The sequence below is a fragment of the Chlamydomonas reinhardtii genome, chromosome 3 (genome assembly GCF_000002595.2).
Source record: "Chlamydomonas reinhardtii strain CC-503 cw92 mt+ chromosome 3, whole genome shotgun sequence".
Lineage (NCBI taxonomy): Eukaryota > Viridiplantae > Chlorophyta > Chlorophyceae > Chlamydomonadales > Chlamydomonadaceae > Chlamydomonas > Chlamydomonas reinhardtii.
Window position 1 is genome coordinate 213699 of NC_057006.1, and position 26911 is coordinate 240609.

General features: G+C 64.2%; 4 protein-coding genes across 6 annotated transcripts; 2 read left to right on the forward strand and 2 right to left on the reverse strand.

Annotated features, from left to right (window-relative positions):
- Position 1: 1 nt before the first annotated feature.
- Positions 2-10857, reverse strand: CHLRE_03g144344v5 (uncharacterized protein). Of its 3 annotated transcripts, XM_043060377.1 has the most exons (20): positions 10591-10857; positions 9884-10032; positions 7840-8230; positions 7522-7635; positions 7154-7237; positions 6925-6972; positions 6511-6818; positions 6088-6214; positions 5781-5840; positions 5444-5658; positions 5074-5190; positions 4545-4830; positions 4244-4327; positions 3280-4076; positions 3012-3086; positions 2641-2885; positions 2352-2500; positions 1912-2227; positions 1447-1663; positions 2-1322 (listed from the first exon to the last, which is right to left on the reverse strand). In XM_043060377.1, exons 1-20 carry the CDS (start codon positions 10652-10654, stop codon positions 1056-1058), a joined length of 4113 nt encoding a protein of 1370 aa, XP_042925507.1. In that variant the 5' UTR covers positions 10655-10857; the 3' UTR covers positions 2-1055. The 3 variants fall into 3 exon arrangements, with proteins under 3 accessions (XP_042925507.1, XP_042925506.1, XP_042925508.1); XM_043060378.1 differs by lacking the exons at positions 9884-10032; positions 10591-10857 and having other exon boundaries at positions 7840-8327; XM_043060379.1 differs by lacking the exons at positions 2-1322; positions 1447-1663; positions 1912-2227; ... (13 more) ...; positions 7522-7635; positions 7840-8230 and adding an exon at positions 8382-9279.
- Positions 10858-11457: 600 nt separating this feature from the next.
- CHLRE_03g144364v5 (uncharacterized protein) lies at positions 11458-17278 on the forward strand. The gene is made up of 5 exons (XM_043060380.1): positions 11458-11734; positions 11913-12152; positions 12388-12497; positions 12694-12937; positions 13126-17278. The coding sequence occupies exons 2-5, from the start codon at positions 11988-11990 to the stop codon at positions 14698-14700; spliced, it is 2094 nt and encodes a 697-aa protein (XP_042925509.1). The 5' UTR covers positions 11458-11734; positions 11913-11987; the 3' UTR covers positions 14701-17278.
- Positions 17279-17469: 191 nt separating this feature from the next.
- CHLRE_03g144384v5 (uncharacterized protein) lies at positions 17470-19947 on the reverse strand. Its single transcript, XM_001695589.2, has 5 exons — positions 19739-19947; positions 19260-19332; positions 18490-18519; positions 18109-18152; positions 17470-17900 (listed from the first exon to the last, which is right to left on the reverse strand). Exons 1-5 carry the CDS (start codon positions 19838-19840, stop codon positions 17880-17882), a joined length of 270 nt encoding a protein of 89 aa, XP_001695641.2. The 5' UTR covers positions 19841-19947; the 3' UTR covers positions 17470-17879.
- Positions 19948-20057: 110 nt separating this feature from the next.
- Positions 20058-26609, forward strand: CHLRE_03g144404v5 (uncharacterized protein). Its single transcript, XM_043060381.1, has 10 exons — positions 20058-20735; positions 20923-20981; positions 21193-21320; positions 21510-21864; positions 22027-22208; positions 22422-22644; positions 22813-23317; positions 23494-23896; positions 25010-25282; positions 25634-26609. Exons 1-10 carry the CDS (start codon positions 20326-20328, stop codon positions 26168-26170), a joined length of 3075 nt encoding a protein of 1024 aa, XP_042925510.1. The 5' UTR covers positions 20058-20325; the 3' UTR covers positions 26171-26609.
- Positions 26610-26911: the final 302 nt, after the last annotated feature.

A 26911-nucleotide genomic window follows, 5' to 3' on the forward strand; every position in this document is an offset into this window, starting at 1 on the left:
GTACGCCAACGAATGCCAAAGCACTCGCCGCGCTCACAACATCCCCTGTAAGGCTGTCAGGACTCGAGACCCCTCCGGAGCACACGGTGCGGCACGCACTACTAGGCCCCCGGCCTGGCACCAGCATGCATTGGGGCTTTCCTCGCCCCGTTGCCCGCTTGCCGCGCCCCGTCCGCCCGGCGCCTCCGCGGACTCCGCTCCACTGTCAATCTGTCATGGCGCGGCGACCTCATTCTTGGCCCCTGCCCGCAAGTACACCAGCCGCAGCTCCAGGCCCCCCCACATCGCCGCACGCCATGTTCAGTGGCCAAAAGTCACTAAGCGATTGGTGGCGGGTGGTGTTCGTGGGCAGGCCTTGCTTCAGGCGCCTCGGGATGTACCGCACTGCAAGCTTCGTTAAGTGTGAGAAGGGTCCTTCCCCCCCCTGCGGAGCTCGATGCGAGCGCAAGGGCTACGGTACTGCCCCTCCCCGAAGGGAAGGGACACGCCAACTGGGTAGTCCTACCGCCTGCCTTGCCTCCTAGCCTTGCTAGTAGTCACCATCTGGCAACATAAGCGACACCATGTGCCGTGCATTCACAACACGGTGCCATGGATTCTCCACGATACATGCAGCCTGGTGGGTGCAATCAAGCCCACACGGCGTGTGCACCGCCACATGGGCACACACCACACACCAACCACCTGAACGACTAATCATGAAGGCAATCGCCCAGGAGCATAAATGAGTAAAGCAAGCCGACCAATAAAGAGCCCAGGAAAACATGTAAAGGAATTGATGAAGCCAATGGGAACTGCAGGGCAGTGGTAAACGCGCCAGCTGCGCCCACACACGATAAAGTGCATGCAATGGGGATTTCTTCGTATGGGGAGCAGTAATGTTGTTATGTCGTAGTTGTGCACACTGTTGGCATACGGTTTCACTCTCAAGCCAGCACACTGCATGCGCCAGCGTGCGCCAGTGCCGTACTTTGATGGTACCAGAGTCCAAATGTCTCGCTTGTTCCTGCTGGCCTCGTAGCCCGCCACCACCCCCGCCCAGCCTGCGAGGCTGCTTACTGCCCACGGTCCTCCTGAGGCCGCTCCGTGCCCCGCCTCCTCTGCTGCGCCGCCTTAGCCTTGGCCGCCTGCTCCTCCCGCCAGCTGTTGATCTGGCTCTTGACGGCGCGGTTGGGCAGCACGGTGCGGTGCTCGAAGGGCAGGTTGGTGAGCGGGCTGCGCGGCGTGCGGCCGCCCACGGCGCCGCGGCTCATCCACTCGGCGATGGCGGCTCGCTCGTATGTGAAGCCGTCAGCAGCAACCACAGGGTCCTCCATCAGGTCCTGAGAGAGGGAGGCACGGAGCTTGGGTGTGAAGTTGATGGATGGGTGGAATGAGCGAGGAACGTGGAGACCCACCCCATCGCACTGCCAGACGGCTAATGGCGTTGGTCGCACGCACACAAACCTGGGTGATGGGGCACACAAACAGCGGCGGCGGGGCGTCCTGCTCCTCCTCCTCCTGCTCCTCCTCCGCGTCGGCGTCCGCAGCGGCAGCGCCCTTCACCTCCGCAGGCGGGTAGTCGAGGGCGGCGGCGGAGGGTGTCGGCGCCTGCTGCTGCTGATGCGGGTCGTACAGGCGAGTGCGGTTGCTCAGCTGCAGCAGGTGCGGCAGCACGGCGGACCTGCAGGAGGGGGCGGTGGGGGAGCTTGGTGTTCGTGGGGCCTAGACAAGGAGGTGTATTGCTTATTCCGTGTGGCGGCGGGTTGGAGCAGCATCCCTCACACCACGGTGTACCGCAACCCATGGGGTTTAGCCCCTGCCCAGCCCCAGCAGCAGCAGCAGCAGCAGCAGCAGCAGCAGCAGCAGCAGCAGCAGCAGCAGCAGCAGCAGCAGCAGCAGCAGCAGCAGCAGCAGCAGCAGCAGTCGCACCTCAGGCCCGGCACCCCGGCAGTGCCGTTGCTGGCGGCGGCTCCGCCCGCGCTGACGCCGCCGCAGCCGCAGCACCTGAGCGCCACATCAGCGAATGCCAGCGCCTCCGCCGCCGGCCACACGTCGCTGGCACCATCACCACTGCTGCTGCTGGCGGCGGCACCACTGGCGGCGGCGGCGTCAAACGCCAGCGCCGCCAGGGCTCGGCCGCCGCCGCCGCCCGCCACGTCTGCCTGCTGCGCGCCACGCACACGGGCCACCAGCGCCGCCGCATCCCCAGTGGCGTCCCCCGTCAGCAGCCGCAGCAGCAGCACGCCTGCAGCAGCAGGTGACACGGGGCAAGCAAGGAAGGCATCAGCCAGACACACACTGGAGGGGCGTGCAGGTTGCCAGGGGAGGACGAAGGCAGACGCAACCACGACCGGCGCACGCGTACGCACCCAGCGCGCGTGTGTCGTTCTCCTCCCCCTCCGCTGCAGTCGCCACTGATGTTTCACCGCAGCCACCCGCCGCCACAGCAGCCGTGCCCACAAAGCCCAGCCGGGCAGCCCCCGAGCCGTCCATGACAACCCGGCCGGCATCCAGCGGCCTGCGGCGGAGACACGTACGAGCGAGGGGCGGGACGGCGGGTTAATTATGGCACACGATGGTTCGGGTGCAGCGGCACGATGGATTGTTCATGCCATATCATCCCGTCCCTTCCCGTCCTCTCCTACAGTGCATACTCACACTCTGCAGAACACCGGTGGCGCCTGGGCATGCAGGAACGCCACCGCCGACGCCACCTCAGCACCGATGCGCACCCGATCCCTCCAGCCCAGAACCGATGCAGGTGCAGGTGCAGGTGCTGCAGCAGGCGACAAGGCAGCCCCAGCCCCGGCCCTAGGCCGCTGCTGGTGCAACATGCGGTCCACCAGGGTGGTGGTGGTGGTGGCGGTGGTGGCGCGTTGGGCCAAGTCATACACCAGCAACGACTGCAGGTGTGGTGAAACGGGGTGGTGGTGGCGTGTGAGGCACGTGCGCAAGCAACACGCTCGCAGCAACCTGCGCTGCTGCCGGCCGCCGTAGCCACCGCAGCAGCAGCTGCAGCTGCCACCTACCTTGTCGTCCGGGCAGCTCCCCAGCAGCGGCAGCAGGTGCGGGTGCCGCAGTGCCGCCAGGCGGGTCACTGCCGCCTGTGTGGCGTGTGCGGGGGCGGCAGCAGCAGGCGTGCACGGGGTTGGGGTCAGAGCCAGCCAGGCAGCCGGGATTGGCGGTGATGCATGCTGGCAAGTGCCCGCCCACTGTCCGCTCAACCTTGAGTGCCGACACCTGCAACAGGCTCCGATAGTGCCCCGGCCCTACAACCCGCCGCAGACCCGTCCTTACCATATCGTGTGTCACAGCGCCGGCGGTCTGCCTCCACACCGCCACGTCCCGACCACCACCACCGCCACAAGTGCTGCTGCCTGTTGCACTTGCAACGCCGCCGCCGCACCCTGGATCCTGCTGCGACGGCTGCTGCGGACAGCTGCCGCGGTAAACGGCCCCGCCCCCATCGCTGCTCAGGTCAGCAAGCAGGTGCGAGTCCCCAAAGCCAGCGGTGGCGGCATGCAAGGCCGACGCAGAGAAAGATTCCACTACTGCCTCAGCGCTGCCGCCCGCGGCTGCGCCCTCCGCCGCCGCTGCCCCCGAGTCCTGCAAATGCCAGGGCTCCCCCGCCGCCGGGTGGCGTGTGCCGACTGCTGCTCCTGCCACCCCGTCCCCGCCGCCGCCGCCCCCACCCATGAGCAGCTGAATCTGCAACGCCACCGACTGCGAAATGCTGAGCTGGCGCCGTCCCGAAGACACGGCGTTCGGCAGCAGCGGCTGAGCCGCCGCGGCCGACGCCTGCTGCTGATACGGAGCTTGCAGGGGCGGCGAGCGCGTGGCAAAGGGCGTGGACTGCTGATGCGGTCGCGGCGGAGGCGGGGGCGGCGAGGGCGGCATGAAGGCGGGGTAGAAGCCGCACGTGGCGCCGTCGAAAGCGACATCGCTGCCGTAGCGCTGCCGGGCGCGGCGCCGCAGTCCCAGGAAGGTCAGGGCCGCGAGACCCACCAGGGCCACACCGCCCACAGCCACGCCAATGCCGATGGCCATGCTGCTGCCGCCCGAGCCGTCGCCTGAGCTGCTGCGGTAAAAGGCGCCTGCGTGCAATGGAGTAGCGTGTGGGCGTTGTTGGGTATAGGTGGGACACACGAGCCGGCCTGTGCACGAGTACCATACAGACACCGAGTTGAACCTGTTGCAGCGGCCGGAAGCACCCGGCCCCTCACCGGCGCAAGTTGCAGGGGCAACTGGTCTACACACGTACCATACGGCGATGGTGGTGGTGGTGATGGTGGTGGCGGTGGTGCTGGTGGTGGCGGCACATAGTCCTCGGGTCGAGGCGGGGGCGCTGCAGTAAGGAAGGTACCGAGTGGCGGAGTAAGGCGGGGGCATCGGCGTTGCAGCGAAGGCGCTGCCGCACAACTTCACCTCTGTATGCTGAGGAACTCACGTGCCGCGGACGTGCGTGTGCGCGGAGTCACCGCGCAGCTGCCTACTGGCCGTGTGGCCCCCACGCGATCCAGCTAGCTGCCCCCGATCCAGCTGCCTGCTGCCCGCGCACCTACCCTGTACAAACACGTAAGCCAGGCGGTCGAAGCCGGGGCCGCCGCCCCCAATGACTGACTCAGTCGCCAGCCCACCCAGCAGGAACCCGGGCGGCACCGGCTCAAAGGGCTGCGGCACGAAGCTGTAGCAGGGGTCGCCTGAGGGCGGGTACGCCGTGAGGCGGCCGGACGAGTCGTAGCCTATGGCTATGGTGCGGTTGGAGGCTGTGCGCAGCACCACCTTGATGGGCGTCATGGCCTGGCCCGACATGCCGCTGGCGGAGCAGCACGCGCTCACAGCCACCACCTGCATGCATGGATGGATGGGGCGCGTGCATAGGTGGATGGATGGAGGAGATGGAGGACAGAGCGACTTGTGCGCGAACGGCCGATGTTGCCTGCATGCAGTGTTGTTAGTGCATGTGTGGACCGTATGTCGGCTGGCCCGGTCAATAGCAGCAGCACATGTATGCACGGACCACACACCGCACGCCGATCTGGCCTCCCGCTGTGTGGTTGGGCTCTCTTCTATCTTCTGTGACAAACGCACCCGCTCTGGGCTCATGGCGCCCCACGACGTCGTGAGGTCGGCGCCGTAATCGCTTCCAACATCAAAACCAGGCGCCTTGTGCCACCGGCCCGGAACGGATCCATACATGGATCGGGCCTGCGCGCATGTTGCGGGAAGTGGAGGTGGGGGGTGCGTCGAGATGTTGTCAAAATCAAGGTACATGTCACAGCCTTAGGTAGGTGAACAATGGGAGGCGGGGCGACTAGATGGATGCTGCTTGTTGGGCACACACTGAACTAAACATGCACAGCACTTGTATCCTGAAGTAAGGAGCTGCAGGCCGCACACAGCAAGTAAAGATGCGGGACTGGGTCCAAAATTACCGGTCCAGAAGGCGCAGCAGTCTCACCTGATTCATGGCTCCAAAGGACTGGAGTACACTGAAGGTGATGGCGGTGAGGGGATAGCCCAGCGCCGCGACGTCATCGTCACTTTCAACCAAAGCGCCGAGTGCGGGGACGTAGGGGTTGTTTGGGGCTCCAGGGTTAAGGTTGCCTGGCGAGGTGGCCGGCGAGTCGAAGGTGGAGCCGCAGAAGAAGCGGCTCTGGCGGGTGAGCTTCATGGCTGCGGGTAGGGTGGGCGTGTGTGACGATATGTCAGATAACAGCAGGCAGGGCTCTCTAGCTGTCAGGAGGGGTGGCCTGGGTGCAGCACAGGAGCACACGTGTCGCAGGCGCACTGCTCACGTGGGCTCGGCGTGGATGGTGGCGGCGGGTCGGGCTGAGTCCACTGTCCCGGAAGCGGCGCTGCATGAAAAAGCCCACGCATGGCGACACGGTATGCGGTGAGTAAGCAGGTGAGGCCAATCAATCCATTGACACACATGAGCACACATACGTATGTATGCGAATGCTGGATACCGGTCACCTTCTCTCATGCAGTCATGCTGGCACAACTGCATGCTGGTATCGAGGCGGTATGGTGATCCCTGCTCCTCAAGCAAGCAAGCAGCTGCAAGCGCAATACTGCGCACCCCGATGACGTACAACTCACTCGCAAAGACAAACGCAATGCGGTCAATGACGACTGTTGGGTTGAGGGCGCCATAGCTGGCGTAGTCACTGAAGGTGTCGGTGACAAAGCCAGCCAGCAGCGACCCCTGCGGAACGTCAATCCATCCCTGCACAGCCCCAGGCGCACGCAAGCAAGCAACAGTTGCAGGTGGGGCTGCTTGCGTATGGGAAGGGCGGCCACGTGCATGCGGCTGGCAGACGGTAGCAGGTACCGTACGTACGCTGCGGAGCCTACCAACCCGTGGCTAGTACCGTATTACACATGCATGCAAGGGGACTAAGTAGGGCTTCAGGATGTGGAGGAGCGCCAACCCGTGGATGGGCAAACCCCAGCAGGGGCGCGGCTGCACGTATGCATGCCGCACACCCGCCCCGCCCCCCACCCTCCCACGCCTGCGCCTACCTGCGGGCGCTGGCACTCGTTGGATCCGGCAGCGCCAAGGCTGAACACATCGCCGTTGGCCCGCCTGAACAGCAGCCGCGCGACCATGTTGGTGTAGATGTTGAGTTTGCCGGAGGAGCAGCAGGCGCTGACGGCCACGACGCGCTGGGGGCTGGACAGGCTCCAGGCGGCCAGCAGGTCCACGTCCGGGAAGTCGGAGTACATGTTCATGAGCGCGAAGTCAATGGGGCTGATCTGGTAGCGCAGGCCGTGCGCGGGGGCGGACAGGTCGCCGCGGTACAATGGCTGCAGGCGAGACATGTACGTCCCTGTGGTGGGGGCGTACGTGCAGCGGTCGGAGGGGCGGGCGGCGTTTGTAACTTTGTGCGGTTGGGTGGTTACCAGATACGCACGCCGCTAGACCGCCTTACTCACTTTGGCCGAGGCCTTGGAGCCCTATCAGCGCCCCACCGGCCTCAATGTCTGCAGGCGGAGTGGAGGTAGGGCCATCAGCGGCAGGGTTCACACGCAGCAAGATCCCGACGTGCAGGCCTGGAGCACTATGAAACACACCGCTGCCAGCAGGATGCATCCGTCCCTCGCTCGTCACAAGCTAAACGCGCAGCAGTGCCGCGCTCCCTCAGCAAGCCCGCTCACGGCTTACACGGCACGTCTGAGTCGCGGGTGACGACGTAGTAGTCGGCGACCCCTGAGCCGCACTGGAACGAAGACGTGGTCACGGCCGGCTCTGTGAGTGGTGAGGGATCGGCAGTGCTGGGACTAGCAACACTGGGACCAAGAAGGTAGCATGGGCAGCCAGGGTTAAGTGACCAAGTGTGAGGACCGCCGCCACCGGTGGAGTGAGGACGCGTGCCGGATTGCTTGCAGCCGCTCCCTCGCTGTGGCCCCCACCCCGGCGGATAGAGCTGCGGCCGCCGTGAGTGAGCGGGCGCGGGCGTGCACATGCGCGTGTTTCAGCGGCACGGTGCCAATCCGGCGAGCAACCAGCCGGATCGTACATGCATGACTCACTCGGCGGCATGGGCGGCACAGGGCTGGCAGGCGTCGGGCTTCCCGGCGGAGCGACAGGCGGTGAAGGCTGGGATGGCGGGGAGGGCGGCGGGGAGGGCGGGGAAGACGGCAAGCCTGCGGGCGGCACATGAACGACAGGCGCATGAGCTATGACGGCGGTACAGGTACACGCGAGAGGTACACACGTGGTAGCCTAGAAGGCATCAGTCGCGCATGGAGCTGTGCCAGGCACCGCGACTACCCCGCATCCCGGTGCCTCCGTATCCTGACCTCCAGAAACGGTAGTCGGCTGCTCCCCACAAGTTGTTGCTAGCTCACCTCCGAACACAAAGCCGATGCGGTGGAGGAAGACAGTGTCCGAGTAGGGAGCCGGCACCAACGACCTCAGGCCAGCCAGCTCGTACCCGGCTGGCACATCCACCCAGGGCTGGGGCTGTGCGCAGGGGTCACCGCCGGTCGCGCCGATCGCAATCACCGTCCCATTCGCCGTGCGGAAGTGCAGCCGCTGCACGCCATTGCCGTTGCCAGACACGAACTGGGGCGCGTCGATGCAGCAGGCCCGCACAGCCGTGATGGTGCGGTGTAGCGGGGCGGGCGCAGGGGGGAAGGTGTAGCCGGGGCTGTTCTGCTGCGCGCCGTTCTGCGCGAGGGCGCGGTAGCCACCATGCATGTGCCCGGTGTCCCCACTTGAGTAGGTGATGTACATGCCCTGCACAGATGGAGGCGCAGACGCGCGGTGGTGGGCACGTGGGGAGCGATTTAACAGAAGAATGAAATAAGGTTGCCCAACACGAGTCCGAGTACGCATGGAGCTAGGCACAGCAGTGTACGCGATACTGAGACAGGCAGGTGCGGCAGCACTCCGGGAACGTAATAACCATCTCGTATATGCGGAGGGATGCAGTACCGCTCGCCCAGCCAAATTCCGGGGGTGTCCCCCGGGCACACATCCTGAGCCGCGAGATATTCTTACCTGGCCCGGCGACATTCCCAGCCGGCCCGGCCGCATCCCCAACCTGGCCCGGCCGAATCCTGACATGCCCCGGCCGAATCCCCTACCTGGCCCGGCCAAATCCCTACCTCCCCCAGCGAAATCCCCAGCTGCCCCAGCCAAATCCCCCACCTGGCGCGGCCAAATCTGCATTTGCCTAAGTGAACTGCCCTACTTGGCTCGGCCATAGTGCTTTACCTGTCCACGCTGTATGCTCCCGGGCCCAGGAGCATCCCAGGCGCCGTCACCCGCCCCATCACCCCTTCCCCTAGGCCTACACCCCTAGTCCTACCACCTTCACCACCTACAGACACAAGGCAGTCTCCATTATATCAGGGCAGGTATTACGGAGGGGCATAAGCACGCATGGTCCCGATCAGCGAGCGAGCGAATGAAGCAGGGAGGGCGGGGAACTTGATGTGACTGCTCCCTAAGTTTAGTCGCATTCCCACAGGCCACAGTAAACTTTTGTTATGGCAGCAGGGTCATGCGTGTTTCCGGGCACTGTTCAGGCGCTTGTCAGGAACTGGCTCGGCCCAATATCTCCGTCGCGGTATTTTAGTGTGCCTTGATGCTAAAAGGGGTACAGATGCGGCTTTGTTATCTAAATCTACTTCACGCCAGCGCTTTGGTGCTAGGTGGGGATAAGGAGCCAATGGCTCCTGGCCGGCACCAACAGCGCTGGAGGTAGCTTAGCCAGCGCTTGCGGCCCAGGCAGCAAACCATGTACGTTATATGCATGTTCGCGGCTCCTCCTGTGCTAAAGCCTACGCAGAAGAAAGGATCGCTTGAAAGCCCCAACATTTTGAAGGCCGCCGTAGGAGTGATGGGGATGAAACAGATATATCTTTATGCGTATACATGTACTGAAAGCAGTCTATGGTTAACGGGGATGCGTGGGCTGGCATGCCCAAGGTGCCACGCGCACCGCCCTGCACCCTGCGCGCACAACCCCGCTACCACGCACTTCCTATCCCGCTTCCCCGGGTGCCGACATCTGCAATATCCCGCTCTCGAGGATGCCCCCAGGCGTCAAATCCCGCTGTGTGGGGTGCCCCCTGGCGCCGAATCCCGCTGCCTGCGGTGCCCCCCGGCGCCGAATCCCGCTGTCTGCGGTGCCCCCCGGCGCCGAATCCCGCTTCCGCGGGTGACCCCACCCGAGGTATCCCGCTGTCCCCGCCAGGAATCCCCCTTTGTACTGAAGACAGCGGGATTTCGCCGGGCGAAATCCTGTGCCCGGGGTCGTCGCGAAATCCAGAGCGCCTGCATCCCTCTGGTATATGCATTCACTCGCAAGCACTTCGTTATGCAGCCAAGTGTGACGTGTTCACCGGGCGTGCAGCCTGAGCCCCCTCGTCAGCAGGACCTCACCTGCGTCACGCTGGCGTCCGCCCACACCATGAACTGCACGAGCGGCAGGCTGGTGTTGGCCACCAACCCCTCGTCGGTGCTGAACACGGCACTGGAGTTGTCGGGCAGGCCGCAGAAGAAGTCGCTGCTGAGGGTGCTGCGCACCTGGCCTGCAGCACGCACGGGGCGACTAGCTTTGAAAGGCAGGACGAAGGCGAGGGTCATGGGGCCTGGGGCTGCAAAACTCAGGCATGGTACGGCCATGGTAGTGGGTACCGGTAGCGTGCTGTGGTTAAGCTCGCCTGTCCATTTCCGGGCCCGCACGTGCACATGTCCTATCGCTGATGTCCTCAGCACCTAGCCCGGGCCGGCTACAATTCCGGCAAGGGGGAAAGTCGGGAGCCCAGCATGCGGAAGTGTGGCCGCGTCGGTTATGTGCTGAGCACAAAACAGGTTCCTTCCCTCATATCATCAAAAGACTAACCATGGCACTTCTGCAACTACAAGCGGCTTAGAGCGAAAGCTCTGCAAGTCCGCTGTCTCGACCGTTTGACACTAGATTAGGCAGTGTCATATATGATCCTGGTGCGATATAACATTATGTTGCTTCCCAAAGGCCCAACGCTGCACGGGCATATGCAACTGCTAGGCTCATGCGCGGGCACTGAAGCAGATTCACGCAAGCCGTTAATAATAGAGGCAGGATTAGACTTCGCAGGTAGGCCCACCGTTCACGGTCCACATAGGCAGCAGAGCGGCCACGGCCAGCAGCCCTGCCTGGCGGGGGGACATTGCGCTAACCGAGGAACTCGTCCCTCAAGATGTTGGGACAAGTCCTCAGTAGCGTCACTGTGGGAGTGGTGGCCCTACACCTTCCAGTCGCACATAATGTCTGCCCGTGGTGACTGGATTGTTGAGAGCTGGTCAGGCGGGATTGCAAAAGATGTATGGTATACGCTTCAGTATATATCGTCGTTCGTAGAGAACGCAGGCATTAAGTTGGGCTGCGGGTGAGCAACAGGTGAGCGCATGTCAATCCGTGCGTCTGAACGCCGATCCACAACGCCGACGAGTCGGGCCTTGTTACAGTCAGCGGCCCAGGTCCCCTCCACATACCATGCAGGCGCTTCATCCTGCTGCTTCTCACCTGCAACTATGGTGCATGCACACATGGGGCCTGATGGGGAATCACCGCGGGCTGAAGTGAAGCACGGGAAAGCACGGGTCAGTGGCCGATGCCAGGGTGCCCGTGCGTGCCGGCACTCATGGGGGAAAGGGCCGCCAACAGAAGCCGCAGGACGATCGCCAATTGACATCAGGACGCGGTGCGGGAGGTTGCGCACCTGGGCTCCTGCAAGGGCCTGCACACCCAAGTTCAGGAGAACACAGGGTGAGCAGTCAGGGGCGGCGAGGCGGGGAACCTTGCCGCCGACACTGGCGTCGCGGGGCATCAGGTTCGGCTGGGGGGGGGGGGGGGAGAGGCGGCCACACGGGCGGCCACGCAAGCCGCAAGGGAAGCCGGCGCCGCAGAGCCGCAGCTATCACGCTTTGCAAGGCAGATGCATATTTTATCTTGGCCTTGGCTTTAGCCGGATCAAAAAGCCGGCAAAGTACGGAGTCTCTCGCCGTTGGGGCGTGCCAGCTCGGACCAGGACTTCACAAAGTGCCATGCGGACTTTCCCAGCGCCGGCGCATATTCAACACTCTTGTACTTTTCATTGACACTACACAATTCCGCACGCGCGTTGATCTGCTACAATCATCTTCCGCATACACAAACAAGGGCCACCAACATTCTCTGCCGGCGAACGTCTTTGCGCCAAGGGCAGCCACAGGCCAACCCGTCACGGCATAGCCTTCTGGGCTGCCTAGGTGCGTGGCGCAGTGGCCTCTGAGAGAGGGCGAGGCGCGCCGGTTGTGCCAGGCTGGCGCTGGTCGAGAAGGAGCCTCCTGATGCAGGCCGCCATATCCCTGTGTGTGCTCCTGCTGCACTCACTGCTCGTAGGCTATAGACGTGACCCTGTGATTCCTCGTCCCTTGATGCCTTCAGGTTCGATGAGCTCTTGGCCGATTCACCGATTCTTCACCACTTGCGGACTTTAGCCCGAATTCCATTTCAAAAACGATGGAGCAGCTTCTAGGGCGTGGCCCCACCCCAACGCTGCGGCGGGAAGGGTCCGCCAGTATTGTCTTCTCACTCCCGACGAGAGAGCGCTCAACGTGCTCGGCTACCGACCAGGGCACTGACACTTCCTCCACATCCTGTGATGATATCGAGACTGAGCAGCAGGTAAGGCCGGCGCTCGCCGCACAGCCGGCGAGGTGGGAGTTGCACGCGTGGTGCGGGCTGGTGACGCGTCGCTCGCGCGGTTCCTGCTGTGACTGGTCCGTGCTTGTCAAAGCAAGATATGTTTGATGGTGCTTCCGCCGGCCAGCTGGGTTAAGTCTTGGCGTGTGCCTTTGTCCGGAGGTCAGAATTCGAGACTTGACCTGGGACCTTTACGATTGCGGTTGCGTCCGCGCAGACGAACGCCCGGCGCATTACGCTGTGCAAGGCTGTGCTGATGGAGGCAACGACAAACTACGCGACCACACCGGTCGTGGAGACGCAACTGCTTAAGTCAGCGGCTTGCAGGTGCGTTCCGCGTTTGGCGGGAGCTCGGCGCGGGAGACAGGCGGTCGTGCGGGCCGTTCCCGCGCGCACCAGCAGCGACAAATGCTTATAGATGGTTTTACATGTGTTAGACATGGCCTGCTCAGTCCCAGGCGACAGTCGGCCCCGCTAGAAGCCCTTGCCGAAACCCCAGTCTCCCGGCTGTTGACCCCCACAGGAACAGTGGGGCGCTGCTTCCGCTGCTGAGCATGCTGGCCGCGGAGCAGGAGCCCTCCCGCTCGGTGCGCGCGTTGGAGACTCTGAGCTTCCTGCTGCTGGATCGCATGAACCGCCGCGCCTGCCTGGAGCTGCGCGCGCTGGACATTCTGCTGGATATCCTGCGCCGCGCCACCGACCAGCAGGTGCTGCTGAGCGCGCTGGAGGCTCTGTGCAGCTTATGCAAGCACGATGCCCGGGACAAGGTGCGTGCGTATTGTTGTGGGAAGGTTACATACTGGTTGCGAGGGTTTCTTGGCTGGACCGGTGGCCACTGAGGGGGTGGGCACTAGATAAGGTAAGCGGGAGACGAAGCGTCGGAAACCGGCCGGCGGCAAGATAATAGCGGCCAGAATTATTTGTAGAATTTAATTTGCAAATCCTCTGCGTGCAGATGGCGCTGTGGCAGCATTCTAACAAAGGCGCGCTGCTCACGATGCTCAGCAACCGCCACAACAGTGCCGTGATTGTTGAGACACTGCGCACCTGCCGCATGCTCTGCTTTGCGCCCGGGACCGGGTGCGGCGGCGGCTGCGGGGCAGCCACTGGCGCTGCGGGCGAGGACGCCACCAACAACGCGACCGGCTCCGGCGCGTGTTGCGGCGGGTCCGCTGCCAGCGGCGACGAGCAGCACTCGGGCGAGCAGCGGCACGGCCACCACGGCCACCACCACCACCACAGCCACCACCACAGTCTGGGCCAGCAACTGCTGGAGCCGGCGCTGCTGACGGTGGCGGCGGAGCTGCTGCACCCCAACGCCGACGTGTGCGTGCTGCACAAGTCGCTCAAGCTGCTGCGGGACGCTTCCGCCATCCTGGCCTGCGCCTCGGGCGCGCGCTGCCCTCAGGGCTGCTGGCACAACGCGGTGTTTCGCATCGTGCCGCTGCTGACGCACTGCAGCGACGTGGAGGTGGTGGAGGCCGCGTTGACGGTCCTGGTGAACCTGTCGGAGCACAGCTTCAGCCACAACATGCTGTTCGCGTCCGGCTGCATCCCGCCGCTGCTGCACCTGCTCAGCCACAAGCGCTGCGCGGTCAGCCAGCAGGCCTCGTGCGTGCTGAGCGCGCTGGCGGAGGGCGGCCTGTCGCGCGACAAGCTGTGCCAGGACACGGCGCTGCTGGCGCTGCTGCGGGTGCTCAACGCTAACCACTGCGTCACCGTGACGCTGGGCGTGCTGTACATGCTGGAGCGCCTGGCCTCGTACCGCGCCAGTGTGGTGCGCAGCCTCAAGGGCTGGGGCGCCGTGCAGCTGCTGCAGCGGCTGATGGGAACAACGCAGGACGTGGATGCGGCGGAGGGCTGCCGGCAGCTGCTCAAGTCGCTGGGCGTGGTGGTGCAGCCGCATCAGCTGGCGGCGGCGGGGCTGCTGGGCGCGGCCGGCAGGCTGCAGGGTGCCGTGTCTGGCGGTGTTGCGGACGGCTTCGGCCTGTCGCCTGCGAGCTCGGGGCCGGTGCCGATGCCGATGCCGGTGTCGACGGCGCTGCACCTTGCGCACAGCAGCATCAACGTGTTTGGCGACGCCTCCGGAACGGCGCGGCCGCCGGTAGGCGTGCCGGGCACCCTGTGCCGCACCATCTCCGCGGCCGCAGCGGTCGTCTCGTCCGCGGCGGCTGCGGCGGCGGCGCTTGCGGAGATTGAGGAGGAGGAGGCGTCGGCCAGCGGCGCCTTCGCCACGCTGCAGCACACCTCCACGCCCATGCCCATGCCTGTGGCCGAGGACACCACAGCAGCTGCTGGCGCCACCGGCGCCGGCACGCCTGCGACCGCAGCAGCTGGCCGCGGTCTGGGGCCCACGGTGATCAGCACCACCGCCGGCGGCCACCCGCGCATCAGCCGCGCGAACTTTCACAGCAGCTTCCGCTTCTACGGCGCCCCGGGTGCGGGTATGGGTGTGGCCATATGCGCCCCTTCGCACGGCCCAATCGCAGCCGCTGCCGCCGCGGTTGCGCCATCTGCTGCGGCGTATTAAGCGGCGGCCTGTGAAAGCGGCGTGCGCTGCAGAGGCCGGGGCAGCTTAACACAGGGGGCGTGTGCGTGTGATCTATTATATTAGGACTGCAGCAACTAATGGACCCAGCACCAGCAGGGCACAGTGGCGATGGCAACGGCAGCAGCAGTTGCAACAGAGCTCCAGGTTGCGTACGAAGAAAGATTAACTCTTGCTCACTTATACTCGGACGCGGACGGTGTCCGCGGCAACATCAGGCACGCTGTACGGAAACCCTCGCGGCGGCCACCTATTTGTTGTGCCGCCGCGCGCGTTTTCCTCGTGCCCACATTGTTTGCTGCGGCGGTCTCGCGCGTTCGACACATGGAACTGGCAGCCACGCCTGGTGGTGGCGGCTCCTTATCCCTGGCCTCCAGCGCTGCGTGCATGGCGCTCATCCCAGCGTGCGCCGGGCTTTTGGCCAGGGGTGCCTGTTTTGGGCGCCAGGCGGCAAAGCGGTGCTCAGAGCGCGGCACCCAGAGGCCCACCACCTCCAGCCACCAGTCACAATGGAGGGAGGGATGGGGTGTTAGGTCTGGGGGCACAGGGCCGGCCTTCGAAGCAGGGGGCTGGGCAGCATCATGACGCACAATCGTTGTGTATGTATGTGTGTGCTGCGGCGCGGGCGCGGGAACTACCAAGAGCAGTCGTACAGATTCGGGCTACGATGAACAACAGTACTGCTTCGAAGGAATACCTGGTGTATCGCGTTTTGCGGGAGGGCTTTTCTCTCGCGCGACTTGTTCGACACGGGGATCGTCGGGAACGGACAATCGTCGGATGGGTGCAATGCGGAAGAGGGTGAGGGCGATGTGGTGGCCAGCAGGGGCTTGGCTGCGCGGTCCCCGGCAGCCGACACTGCTGCCTCTTCCGTAGTTTTAGCCCCATACCTAACAAGACATCAGTGGCAGTGGTGACAGACTTAATGGCGGCAGCCGTTGAGGGCGGCTCTTGCAGCCCTCAACGCGCGGCTGTTTACGGATCGGGACGCGTTGCACACACGGAGCCTTGGGTGTGGTGGCAACAATTGCTTTGCTGCATTGCGCACAGGGAGCCGGAAGGGTGGCTGTGTGCGGCGGTGTAGGTACGAGCGGGTAGCCAGGCGAGCCTACAGGCATGCATTTGAAGTCCTGGTGTCTTCTTTAAGTGGGTATGGGCGTGTGTTCTGAGTACACCATCGTGTGTTTACTACCGTGTTGTTGATGTGTGATTGTTCTACCTTGTTCGCGAGTGCATCGGGAGAGTCGGTGAACACGGTGCGCACCACGCGCGCACACAATAGACATGCCGTGAGCGTATTTTGCATGCGCCCAACAAAGCGTTCCCAGGCAATTTGGACTTGCGCGTGGCATGCAATGACTGTCCGGAGTTTGGTGGGACGCTGAGGTATCAGTCATGTGGTGCGGGAGAAGGGCGAAGGATTTGGCTTTTGTCTCGGTCACAGCAGTTTTGGGCTCGCGCAGAACAATTGTCGGCATGGAACGGGGCGCAGTGCAATACCCGGCTGCGACATGGGAGCAGTGTGACGAGTGTGGGCGAATGGGCCGGGTGGGGATGGGAGCGCCGGGCGGCGGCGGTGCCACGTGCGGCCTGAGGCTTGCCGGTGCGGAAGGGAGTGGGCGGAAGAGAGAGGGCGAACACCGCCTATTATTTTGAGGGATCTCGCAGCTGGATAGGCGCGAGGGTATGTGCGAGGACGTCAGGCGGTGCGGCGCTCCTGGCGAAGGCGCGGGCGCCTTGGCTGGTGGCGAGAGGCACACACGACAAGTGGGAGCGGGTTTGTTTACGCTGTACATGGCGCGTCGAGTTACGACGACGAGGGGAATAGGAGGTGCCCCCGGCGCCGGCGCGAGCTATGGCGCGCCTGGCGGAATGAGACTTGGAGAGACTTGGTACCGCAGGGCATGCAGTAGCAGTTCACGACTTCTTTTGAGTGTGTGTTTGAAATTGATCGTGGGCCGCAGCGCAGAAGGGGCAGCGGCACTAAATGGGTTCTGAGGCGCACGCAACGAGACACGCGCGAGGGGGGTAGGGCATCCACCGCAAGCGGGAGTGGGGGCCGTCCGCGTGTGGAGTAGGTGGTGCGCAGAGATATTGCTTTCAATTCAACGCAGTCGGAACTCCAGCGCCTTGGGTGCGTCCGGGGAGTCTGGCACTGTACACAAAGTCAAGTCATATCTTTTCTAGCATTGTGAGCGGTGTGGGAGGAGGGGCGTGAATTTGTTGTTCGCTAGTGACATGGAGTGACTATTGCGTGAGTACCGTAGCTCATATATATATTTCGCCATTGTTAGTTTGGAGTTCATGCAGACGAGGGTGCCGCGGAAATTACCTAGCTGAGACGGGACACGACATTCGCGCGCTGGCACGGCGCGTGGAGGAGGTGCGACGTTGCATGAGGCGGTGATGTGTGGTGGACACATCGCCATGGGCGCGGTGCTTGTGTTGCAACCACTGATGTGTGCCAACTTCCCCACTGATGCCAAATCCTCATCCTGACCCAACACCAGTCGTCACGCAGCCTTGGCTGGCCAGTGCTTCATTGTAAGCATGCGAATGGCACCTTCAATATGTACGTTGGCCAGCCCTGCTGTGCCATGCTTACTCGGGCTGCCCGCTGCCATAGTGCCATGCGGCTAGCTGTGGGCGAGCTGTGAATGCAGGACCGGTCAGCTTCACAGCAGCGTGAACGCTCCATTCCGGCATTCCGGACTCAATTGGACCGGCTTCGAAGGCGGCTCAGCGTTAACTGGACACAGCTTGTTACAGGAAGTCTCAATACACACGCCTTCCTTAGTGCCTAGCTAGTGAGCTCAGGGGTGTGCAACCCTGACCGGAGTGCGTCAGCCGCCGTGTACCGCCATCCAAGCACGCGTCGCAGGCAGCAGAGCCTCGCAGCACGATCCAGGAACTGAAATGTGCATGAAGGGCAAAACTTGTATCCCGACCCACGACTTACTCCCCCGCCCAACGCACCCAGTCACATCCGCCACCGTCCCGGCCAGCGGCCACAGTTTCCCACCACGCAGTCCCACACCACAGTTTGTTGTTGCTGCTGTTGCGTTTTCCTGGTGGTGGTGCTGTTGCTGAATGCTGATGCTACAGGTGCGCAGCCCGCAGACCGAGCCACACATCGTCCACATGCCCGCGTGGCCACCACGTCAGAGAAGGCCGTTGGACGCCTGCAGCCCGACACACCGCATTAAGGGTCAGGGGCCAAGGCAGATGAAGCGACGTAGCAACTAGGCAAAGCTTGGAGAAGGTGCCGCCCCGTATCGTGATCCCGGTAAACCGGGAATCATTTCTAACTTCCCCGCGTCCCCCACTCCCGTTCTCTTGGGCGCGGCGGACGCACCCCCTCCGCCCCCGTCAAGCCAGTCAGCGCCTCACCATGAATCCAAGCAGCAGCAGCCCCAACAGCCCAGTCACACCGCCTGTGTGGGCAGCAGCCAGGGGTGTGCGATACGGCATGGAAAACATAGGGACACACTCAACGTAGCCCGGAGAAGCCCACTGGGAGAAGCCTCATGGCGCACTCACTCCCTTGACACATGCATACACACACGCATATACACACGCAAACAGACACAGCTCCGACTGCACGCTAGTTCCCCGGCCCCACATCGCTCGTCTTCGAGGCGACTACGAGGCGGAGTTCACGGCAGCCCGCCGTGCTGCAATGCACGCCAGGACGGGTCAGGCAGCAACGCGGCATGTTGTGCCAGGTAGCGCACAGACACACGCCGGGCACCATGTCACCGTGTGTCTCACCGGCAAGCTGCATGTTCCGGAACAGCATATCTGCATGCATTCAACGGAAGGCGGTAGAGGCGACACAAAAGTGTTGAATTCGTTGGAGCGCGCTGGCAAGTCGCCGTGCCTTCGCATGCTATTGGAAGTCAGCAGTGTTGGAATTCTGGGGTTCACGGGAGTAACTACCCGTGTGGGAGGCGTCCCGGACCTGGGTTCTGCCTATGCGAGTCCGCTAGGTCAAGTGTGCGTAACTCAGACGCAGAACGTGTGTATTGCAGCTCGCTGTGACCCGGGCTCCTCTGAGAGCGCCAACAAATCACTTGCAGAGGCAGCAATGCGGCATGCCGTGCCAGCATGCACACGTGACCCAACACCGACCAGCGCCCAGAGTGTTCCACCGATGCCACGGCCGCCGACAGCCTCACTCTTCACGCTGTCCGGGGTCTTGGGGACCTTTGGGCCATTTGCGCCTGGGGTCGACCGCGATTGACCAAGTAAACCACACGCCCGTACACTGTAGTGCCGAGGCCCGCCATGCTAGCCCGAACGTGTCCAGTGGAGTCTGCCTGCCTGGACCCATGCACACCCCCGGCTGCAGGTCCTGCTGTCTACACGAACATGGTACCCGGCCTTGCTTGCGGCAAGTTTGTTTGGGGTCATCCTCCGCACGTGCCTGTCGGCGCCCCCACCCCACCCCACCCCGCCTCGCCCCGGCCCCTGAGACCCCGCGCCCCCAGCCGGCCGGCAGGCCCCGATACCGTTGAGGGCCTGTCCAAGCCCCTGCTCACCGTTTGCACTGGATCCGTTGTCAATGCGCACGTCGGTCTTCAGCAGGCCGGCATAGTACTCCATCCCAAGCTCCTGCGACATTTAGCTAATTAAATCCTAGTATGAAGACATGCATAAGGGGTACAATTTCGGCAAGCAAGGACGCACAGACCACCAGGTGCTATCAACAAATAACGAGGCTGCACCATTCCAGCCATTGTTGTAAGAACTCAAGTCTGGAGTCCGCATTCTCTGCGCATCGTGATGCGCCGTCTAGGTGCCTCCGCCAACACCCCACCGTACAGCATCACCGCTGGGACCCAAGCCCGCGCACAAGGCACAACACGAAAGTGACGCGCGAAGCAATGCATGCCAGCTGTTGGAACAGGAGGCCAAGGATGCTTACTAGCCGGATGCAGGTTGCTCACGACGTGTGGCCAGCGAGCCACGCTACCACAGTCATATGAGTGCAAAACCCGTGCGACCGTCACGCGCTGACCTGTTTCGTGGCCTCAGACCCCTGCTTCTTCTCCTCCGTCGCTTGTAACCGAGTGTCAGATGTGCCGCGACCAAGATGCGTAGGTCGTCGAGCACTAGGCATAGCGACAACGTCGCAGCGTCGCACGTAGGCTCCAGACGAGGGATTCACGCGAGTCAACATCTTTGTAAGTACAACGATTAAGCGTAGCAAAAAGTCACAAGTCGCATTCTATCTGTATGGGCCTCGCAGCACGATCCAGAAAAACTGAAATTTGCATGGAGGGCGACTCTTGTATCCTGCACGCTAGTCGCAAGCGTTCAAACCATTTTTAGCTTCTGTCCCCAGAGAAGGAAGACATGGCTGCGTGGCCGCCGCGCGAGCTGCTGAGTGGCCGTGCCGGCCAGCCACCTTTCGCAAGCAGTAACATGCTTTGCAGCAAGTCTGCATGCAGCTGGGGGCTGCATAGGGCCGTGCGCAGACAGCCTTGTTGCGGCGCTTCACCGGGTGCTTCCGCCCCCAGCCCGGCGCCCGAGCCTCCTGAGGAGCTGCCAGCGCTGCAGCGGCCGCCCCTACGGCGCCCTCTGGCCTCATCGACAGCCCCAACAATGCAACCCACACCACCCAACCCTGCGCAGCCGGTGCCGCAGCTGCAGCGCCCGCAACTGCCGCGGCCTGCCCCATCGCCTGCCTCCGCCACGCCGGGCTCAGCTGCGTCTAGCGCAGCTGGCGGCGCCGCGGCCGCCGCAGCCGGGGCGCCCCCACCCTACTCGTTGAAGCCCAGCAGCCGGTCCCTGCTAGCCAGGCGCATGGTGGAAAGGCGGCGGCAGCAACAGCTGGAGCAGGAGGAGCAGCAGCGGGACGCGGCGCGGGGGCAGCGGGAGCCGCTGACGTCCGGGGCGCCCGCTATTGCAGGGCTGTCACAGCGGGCGGGAGCGGAGGAGGCGGAGGTGGAGGTGGAGGGGGTGGCGTCAGCTACGGATGCGGAGGAGCCGGAGGACGTGGAGCCCTTCTTCCGGTGCGGACTTGGAACCTCATGAGCGTTTTTGACGTACGGTAGTAGCACAGGTGCACATGTGCATTAATTTCGCTCCTCACCGACTCGTATTCGCATATCTCACGACCCCTTTCCCTGTGTGCTTGCCTGCCACACATGATGACATGGCATGTGACCACAACGTGGTACCCACGCACCGCACACACAGGTTCTGGCACGACGAAAAGCGCTTCAAGGGCACCGGCGATGACAGCCTCATGCAGCAGGGTGAGGCAGTGAGGCACGCGCATGTGTATGTGCGTGTGTGCGTGCCGCATGGCACTGTACCTCACACACACATGCACATGCACATGCACATGCGCACACATACCCGGGCTGCGTCCTGCATGTTTCCCTCCTATACTCGAGCACATATAAACAAAATAACATTCGCGTAGCGCACCACCTCACCTGCTGCCTGCGGCGGCGCACTCTGCAGCGCTGCTGGCTGCTGGCGGGCGGCGCACGGGCGGCCACCTCAAGCACGACCCCACCCCGGGGCCGCTGGGCTGGCAGCGGCTGGCGGCGTGGGACGTGCTGTGGAGCCCCTCCAGCACAGCCGTGCGGGTGGGTGCAGGAGCTGGGTGGAGTTAGCTTCGACGTGCCCAGTGTAGAACATGAGACGTTGAGACGTGCTGGGGGACGGGGTTGCGTAGTAACGGAGCCCAGCGAACAGGTCCCAAACTATACGAGTAGGGTGGCAGGGGCGGCGCTGGACCCGTACTCACACTCTCATCGTCCTTTCCTCCCTGACAGGCGGCGGCTCAGGGTCTGCGGCGGCGGCAGCTGGTGTGTGCAGTGCCGGGCAGCCGCAGCCTCACACTCAAGAGCCGCCTCCCGGCCACACTGCAGCGCGCATACGGAACCGGGGCCGGGGCCGGTCCTGGGGCGTCAGCAGCAAGTGGCAGCGGCAGCGGCGGCGGTGCTTGCGATGGAGGCGCGGCGGACATCACTCCGCTGACGTTCCAGCTGCCCTCGCAGCTGGCGGAGTGGCGGCAGTGGATGGAGCAGCACCCGGACGAGGAGGAGGGGGCGGAGGAGGGGGCGGAGCGGACCCAGCCGCGGCGGCGGCGACAGCGGCTGTGGATGCTCAAGACGGCACAGCACCTGGGTGGGAGTGAGGGGTGGGGGGCGACGGCGGCGGTCGGGCGGGGCTGTGGCGCTGTCGGGCTGTGGGGGGTGCGGTGTGTGTGCGCGGCTCGACTGCCCTTGTCCCCTGACATGCTGTCATCCACCTCTTCCCCACTTCGACCTGCCCCACCCTGCTCCTCAGGCCGCGGTCTGCAGCTGGTGCCGCAGCGGGAGGCCTACCTGGCGGTGCTGCGGCGGCAGGCGGCGGTGCTGGCCTTCAGGGCGGCGGCGGCAAAGCAGCCGGGTGGCGGAGGCGGGGCGGGGAAGGCGGCGGCGGCGGCGAGGCGGCGGCGGCCTGGGCCGCACGAGCCGCGGCCGTTCACGGTGCGTGTCGAGGGGGCAGGTGTTTTGCAGCGGTGCATGGAGGGAGGGGCGGCAGTGCGTAGGGACACACTCCTGTGTGCGCCGCGGTGCCAGCAGGTCATGACGCCAGCGGTAAGAACCTGCACCGCTGCCTCTGCCTCCCCCTGTGCCTCCCTCTGCGCCTCCCCCTCCACACCTCCACACCTCCACACCTCCACACCTCCGCCACGACAGGTGGCCCAGCAGTACGTGTCCGACCCGCTGCTGCTGACGCCCCGCGCTGCGGCCGGCGATGGGACGACTGCCGCCGCTACTGCCGCGAGTGCTGCCACTGCTGCTGCTGCTGCTGCATCTGCTGCTGCCGGCGGGCGCAAGTTCGGTGTGCGGCTGTGGCTGGTGCTGGTGGGCGGCAGCGGCGCCGCCAGCGACCCGCTGCGGGCGTACCTGCACAAGAACGGTGCGCGCCGGGTGTGAGCGTGTGTGTGCTCCCCATGCTGTTGATGCCCTTTTGCTCATCAACACGCATACACACGCACATATTGCCGTGTGCGCGTTCCCTTTTGTGTGTGCTCTAATACATGAGACACACAGGGGCACACACACGCACACACTCTTCCCCCTGCAGGCCTGGTGCTGTTCGCCACAGAGCCCTACGACCCAAAGGCAGCACTGGAGTCCAACAGCAGTAGCAGTACCAGTAGCATCACTGGCAGTAGCACGGGCGCATCTGCATCACGCACAGCTACTGCCGACCTATCGGACCCGCTGGCGGGCGCCCGGGACGCCGTGGCGGCGGCTTACCTGGAGGCGCGCGCAGCCGCGGCAGCAGCAGCAGCCGCAGAGCCTTCTACTGCTACTGCCACTGCTACTGGTACTGCTACTGCTGGGGCGGTGCGGCGCGGTGGCGGCGTCATGTCGCCTCTTCTGGAGTCCAGCGGCGCCGAGGAGGAAGACGAGGATGAGGCCAGCGCCGCAGGGGCAGCAGGGGCTGCAGGGGCTGGGGGGGCTGGTGGCGGCTCCTGGTCTGCCGGCCCCGCCCGGGGCTCAGTGACCAACTATGCGCAGAATGTGGACGGCGAGGTGTGGAGCCTGGGGCAGCTGGCTCGGGAGCTGGGGCCGGAGCGGTTCAGGTGAGCGGCGCGGGGCAGCGGGAGGGGGGGAGGGGCGTGGGGGAAGGGGGGGGTGTCAGAGAGAGAGGAGCAGACGCCTGCGTGTTAGCGTCAGCCAAGTGTTGTCGTGTGGTGGTTCCCGCCGGCGAAAACAACGCACCGCCCACCCCCGCCCCTCCCAACCTCCTCCGCGCCAGGCTGCTGTACCGCCGCCTGCTGCGCAGCGCCGCCCTCACCGCCGCCGCCGCGCTGCCCGACATACGGCAGGAGGCCGCGCGCCTGCAGCTGCCGCCGCTGCAGGCCGAGCAGCAGGCCCAGCAGCGCAGCCACACACACGCACACGCGCACCTGCGCTTCCGCCGGGCCGCCTCCGCGCCGCCTGCCGCTACAGCCGCCGACCTGGCTGCTGCAGCCGCCGGCCCCTCCGCTGCCGCTGCTCTCCCTGCTGCTGCTACTGCCAGCGGTGTGGGTGTGGGTGTTGGCGGCGGCTGCTGCTTCGAGGTGCTGGGGCTGGACTACCTGGTGGACGGGCGGCTGCGGCCGTGGCTGCTGGAGGTCAATGCCACGCCCTCGCTGGGGGTGGCGCACGCGGACAAGCAGGTGGGAAGGTGGGGGGCGGGGGGCAGGGGGGTGGGGAGGCGGAGGGGGGTTGGGTGAGTGCCCGACGAGCGATGATGCCGTTCGCGGCTGCTGCTAGCCAATGGGATGTGTGGAGGAAGGCCAGGGCAAGGGCTCGCGTTTGTGTGTGTGTGTGTGTGTGTGTGTGTGTGTGTGTGTGTGTGTGTGTGTGTGTGTGCGTGTGCGTGTGCGTGTGTGTGTGTGTGTGTGTGTGTGTGTGTGTGTGTGTTAAACAAAGAATCAAACAGAACAAAATTCCGCCATACACGCGCGCGCAGTTACCAACAAATACCGACGCCGGTTACCGAGCTCCGCGTTTGTCGATGTTGCCCCAGTTGTCACCTTGAGTATACTCACCCGCATATGTTGCCTGGAACCCCCTACCCGGGCGTTTGGCATTCAGCCTCGTCTCGTGTGTGTGTGTGTGTGTGGGTTGTGTGTTAAAAAGCGAAACGAAAGCCCGCCCAGACGACGCCGGAGTTTGTGTGTGTGTGTGTGTGTGTGTGTGCGTGTGTGTGTATGTGTGTATGTGTGAGCAACTACGGTTTCCATAATTGCCTCCGCGAGTCTTATGATCGGGTACCCGGGACAACCTGCGGCGGCGAGGCACACCAGGCTCACGCTGCCGCCCCACCACGCGCACGTCCTGTCCAGAGCACACACCTGCTCTGGAGTCCACCGGAAGTAACGCACCAACCCTGGACCGCACAGCGGGGTCACTCCTGGCCAAAACATGGCAGGCCCCAGCGAGTGATCCACCTCTAGCCAGGCACTAGGCAGAAATAAATGCACAACAACCGGACACACGCATGCGCGACGCACACGACAAGACACCTGCAGGCTGCGGGGCGTAGTCCTGCAACCCTCGCGGCCTCACACGGCTACACCCTCATCCTAGCCAGCACACGACGCCAGGGCAGACTGTGCGTGGGTTGTGTACCGTATTGTGTGTTGTGTGTTAATGAGCACAGGGAACAGGACAATCCATGCGATGCAGAGTTACCTTGAGAGCATACTTCCTCTTGCACATTGTGTGTGTGTATGTTGGAAAGGCACAAAGGAGAGGGCTGTGTGCGTGTGCTCCCATGCATGCAGGTTGAGGACATGATACGGCGCCAGAAGAGCGGCATGGTGCGAGACCTGGTGGCGCTGCTGAGGCTGAGGGAGCGGTACGGCGGTGGCGGCGGAGGAGGAGGAGGAGGAGGAGGACGAGGAGGAGGAGGAGGAGGAGGAGAGGCGGCGGCATGGCGCAGCGGGCAGCAGCCCCAGCAGCCGCAGCAGCCCCAACAGCCCCAGCAGCCGCAGCAGCCGCAGCAGCAGCCGAGTGCGGAGGCGCTGCGGGAGCTGTGGCAGGCGCAGTACCCGCAGGTGGGTGGGTGCTGCCGGGTAGTTTGCGGCCTGGGGTCTGCGTCGCCTGCGTGCACAGTTTATCAGTGCAGGTTTGGGGTGCACAAGGCGAACGCCGTGGCAAACCAATCGGCGAGAGTGGAAGACGAAGCAGACACACACACACGCACACACACACACACACACACACATGCGGAGCTCTTGAGTAATTCGTTTCGTTCTTGAAACACACACACACACACACACACACACACACACACACACACACACACACACACACACACATACACGCTATAGGCAGCTGCACCTGCCCGGTGGCCCCCAACCCCACGCCTCCTCGCACACCCCTCACCCCCTTCCCCGCTGCTGCAGGTGTTTTACGAGCCTCGGCTGCTGTCTGCCCTGGAGGCCACAGAGGCCGAGCTGCGGTCCCGCGGCGGCTTCATGCCGCTCATGGCGCTGTTCCCGCCGCCAGCAACACCACCAGCACCACCAGCACCACCGCCAGCACCACCAGCAGCACCAGCAGCACGGACACGGACACCGCCACAGTCACAGTCGCCAGTGGAGGCCACACCAGCGCCGCACGCGGGCACCACTCCCGCACCCGCCCCTGCCAGCTCCTCCTACCTGCTGGACGCCGCCCGCCTGCCGCCCGCCTCGCCCGACCTGGCCTGGACGCCGGCGGACCTGTTGGTGCGGGCCTGGTGCCGCGACCGGGAGGCGCTGCTGCAGCGGCTGCGGCGGCTGCGGCGGCCTGCTGGCGCGCGGGAGGCGGAGGGAGGAGCGACTGCCGGTGGGGTCAGTGGGGTCAGTGGGGTCAGTGGGGTCGGGGCGAGCGGGCGTGGAGGTGCCAGCGCCAGGGCAGCGCCGGCGGCGGGGCGAGGCGCAGGGACGGAGCCGCAGTAGGCGCCACACGGAGACCGTGTGACTTGGTGAGTGTGTGGCCATGTGCATGGGGCGTGCCGGCAGGCTGTGCCCTAGGGCGGACGCGTGCGTGCGTTTGCAGGTGTGTCCGTGTGTGGGGGTGTCTGACCCGCGGGTCAAAGTAGCTTACTGGAACTGTGTTGCCACAACCCTAGTCGTGCGGTCTCCAGGTGACTGACTTGACTGTGACGATGTGGCTGGACACAAAGCGGTTCAGAACGGGCCGGCGCGCGCGTGTGACTGAGGGAATGGGAGGGGTATGACCTGGGGTTTGCAAGGGAGGGGCTTGAGACCGACTCGATCACACGGTGATCTAATCCGCGGCGCCGGTCTCCTCCACTGCCGCTTGGCGTAACGCCGGCTGACGAGGCCTAGTAACTACTTGAAACCCGCAAACGACAACGTTCCGCTAAAGTTCATAACATACGGTCGGGCCGCCGCGTGCGGGGATCTTTGCTGCTGGTAAAATCTTCCCGCTGCAGTCTCGCGAGCGCCAGACCGGCGCCTAAGAGTAGATAAGGCACACGCCGCGCACATTAGGGGGCTCCGACCGGGGTCCCGCGCCGTGTCCGACTCGGTCCTGCTGCCGACTACCGCGGCCGACACCACGTTGGAGCTGGCGGCGCGCTCAGTTGCGATCGTAACGTGGCATCGTATGGATATTACGTCTGTCTGCAGCAGCCGATCGGGAGGCTTGCTCGGTCACAGCGGATAGGCAAAACA

What these genes read in the sequence shown, in the direction of transcription:
- CHLRE_03g144384v5 (XM_001695589.2), bottom strand. Translation starts at nt 19,840, where the DNA reads ATGCCTAGTGCTCGACGACCTACGCATCTTGGTCGCGGCACATCTGAC. An exon ending in GGTCTGAGGCCACGAAACAG is followed by an intron (nt 19,333 to 19,738) that starts GTCAGCGCGTGA and finishes TAAATGTCGCAG; the next exon opens with GAGCTTGGGATGGAGTACTA. An exon ending in CCGGAACATGCAGCTTGCCG is followed by an intron (nt 18,153 to 18,489) that starts GTGAGACACACG and finishes CTGCCCACACAG; the next exon opens with GCGGTGTGACTGGGCTGTTG.
- CHLRE_03g144404v5 (XM_043060381.1), top strand. Translation starts at nt 20,326, where the DNA reads ATGCAACCCACACCACCCAACCCTGCGCAGCCGGTGCCGCAGCTGCAG. An exon ending in TGGCGCACGCGGACAAGCAG is followed by an intron (nt 23,897 to 25,009) that starts GTGGGAAGGTGG and finishes CCATGCATGCAG; the next exon opens with GTTGAGGACATGATACGGCG. An exon ending in GGCAGGCGCAGTACCCGCAG is followed by an intron (nt 25,283 to 25,633) that starts GTGGGTGGGTGC and finishes CCGCTGCTGCAG; the next exon opens with GTGTTTTACGAGCCTCGGCT.
- CHLRE_03g144344v5 (XM_043060377.1), bottom strand. Translation starts at nt 10,654, where the DNA reads ATGTCCCCCCGCCAGGCAGGGCTGCTGGCCGTGGCCGCTCTGCTGCCT. An exon ending in CCGCGACTCAGACGTGCCGT is followed by an intron (nt 6,973 to 7,153) that starts GTAAGCCGTGAG and finishes CTCCGCCTGCAG; the next exon opens with ACATTGAGGCCGGTGGGGCG. An exon ending in GCTCCAAGGCCTCGGCCAAA is followed by an intron (nt 6,819 to 6,924) that starts GTGAGTAAGGCG and finishes CCCCCACCACAG; the next exon opens with GGACGTACATGTCTCGCCTG.
- CHLRE_03g144364v5 (XM_043060380.1), top strand. Translation starts at nt 11,988, where the DNA reads ATGGAGCAGCTTCTAGGGCGTGGCCCCACCCCAACGCTGCGGCGGGAA. An exon ending in ATATCGAGACTGAGCAGCAG is followed by an intron (nt 12,153 to 12,387) that starts GTAAGGCCGGCG and finishes GCGTCCGCGCAG; the next exon opens with ACGAACGCCCGGCGCATTAC. An exon ending in AGCACGATGCCCGGGACAAG is followed by an intron (nt 12,938 to 13,125) that starts GTGCGTGCGTAT and finishes CTCTGCGTGCAG; the next exon opens with ATGGCGCTGTGGCAGCATTC.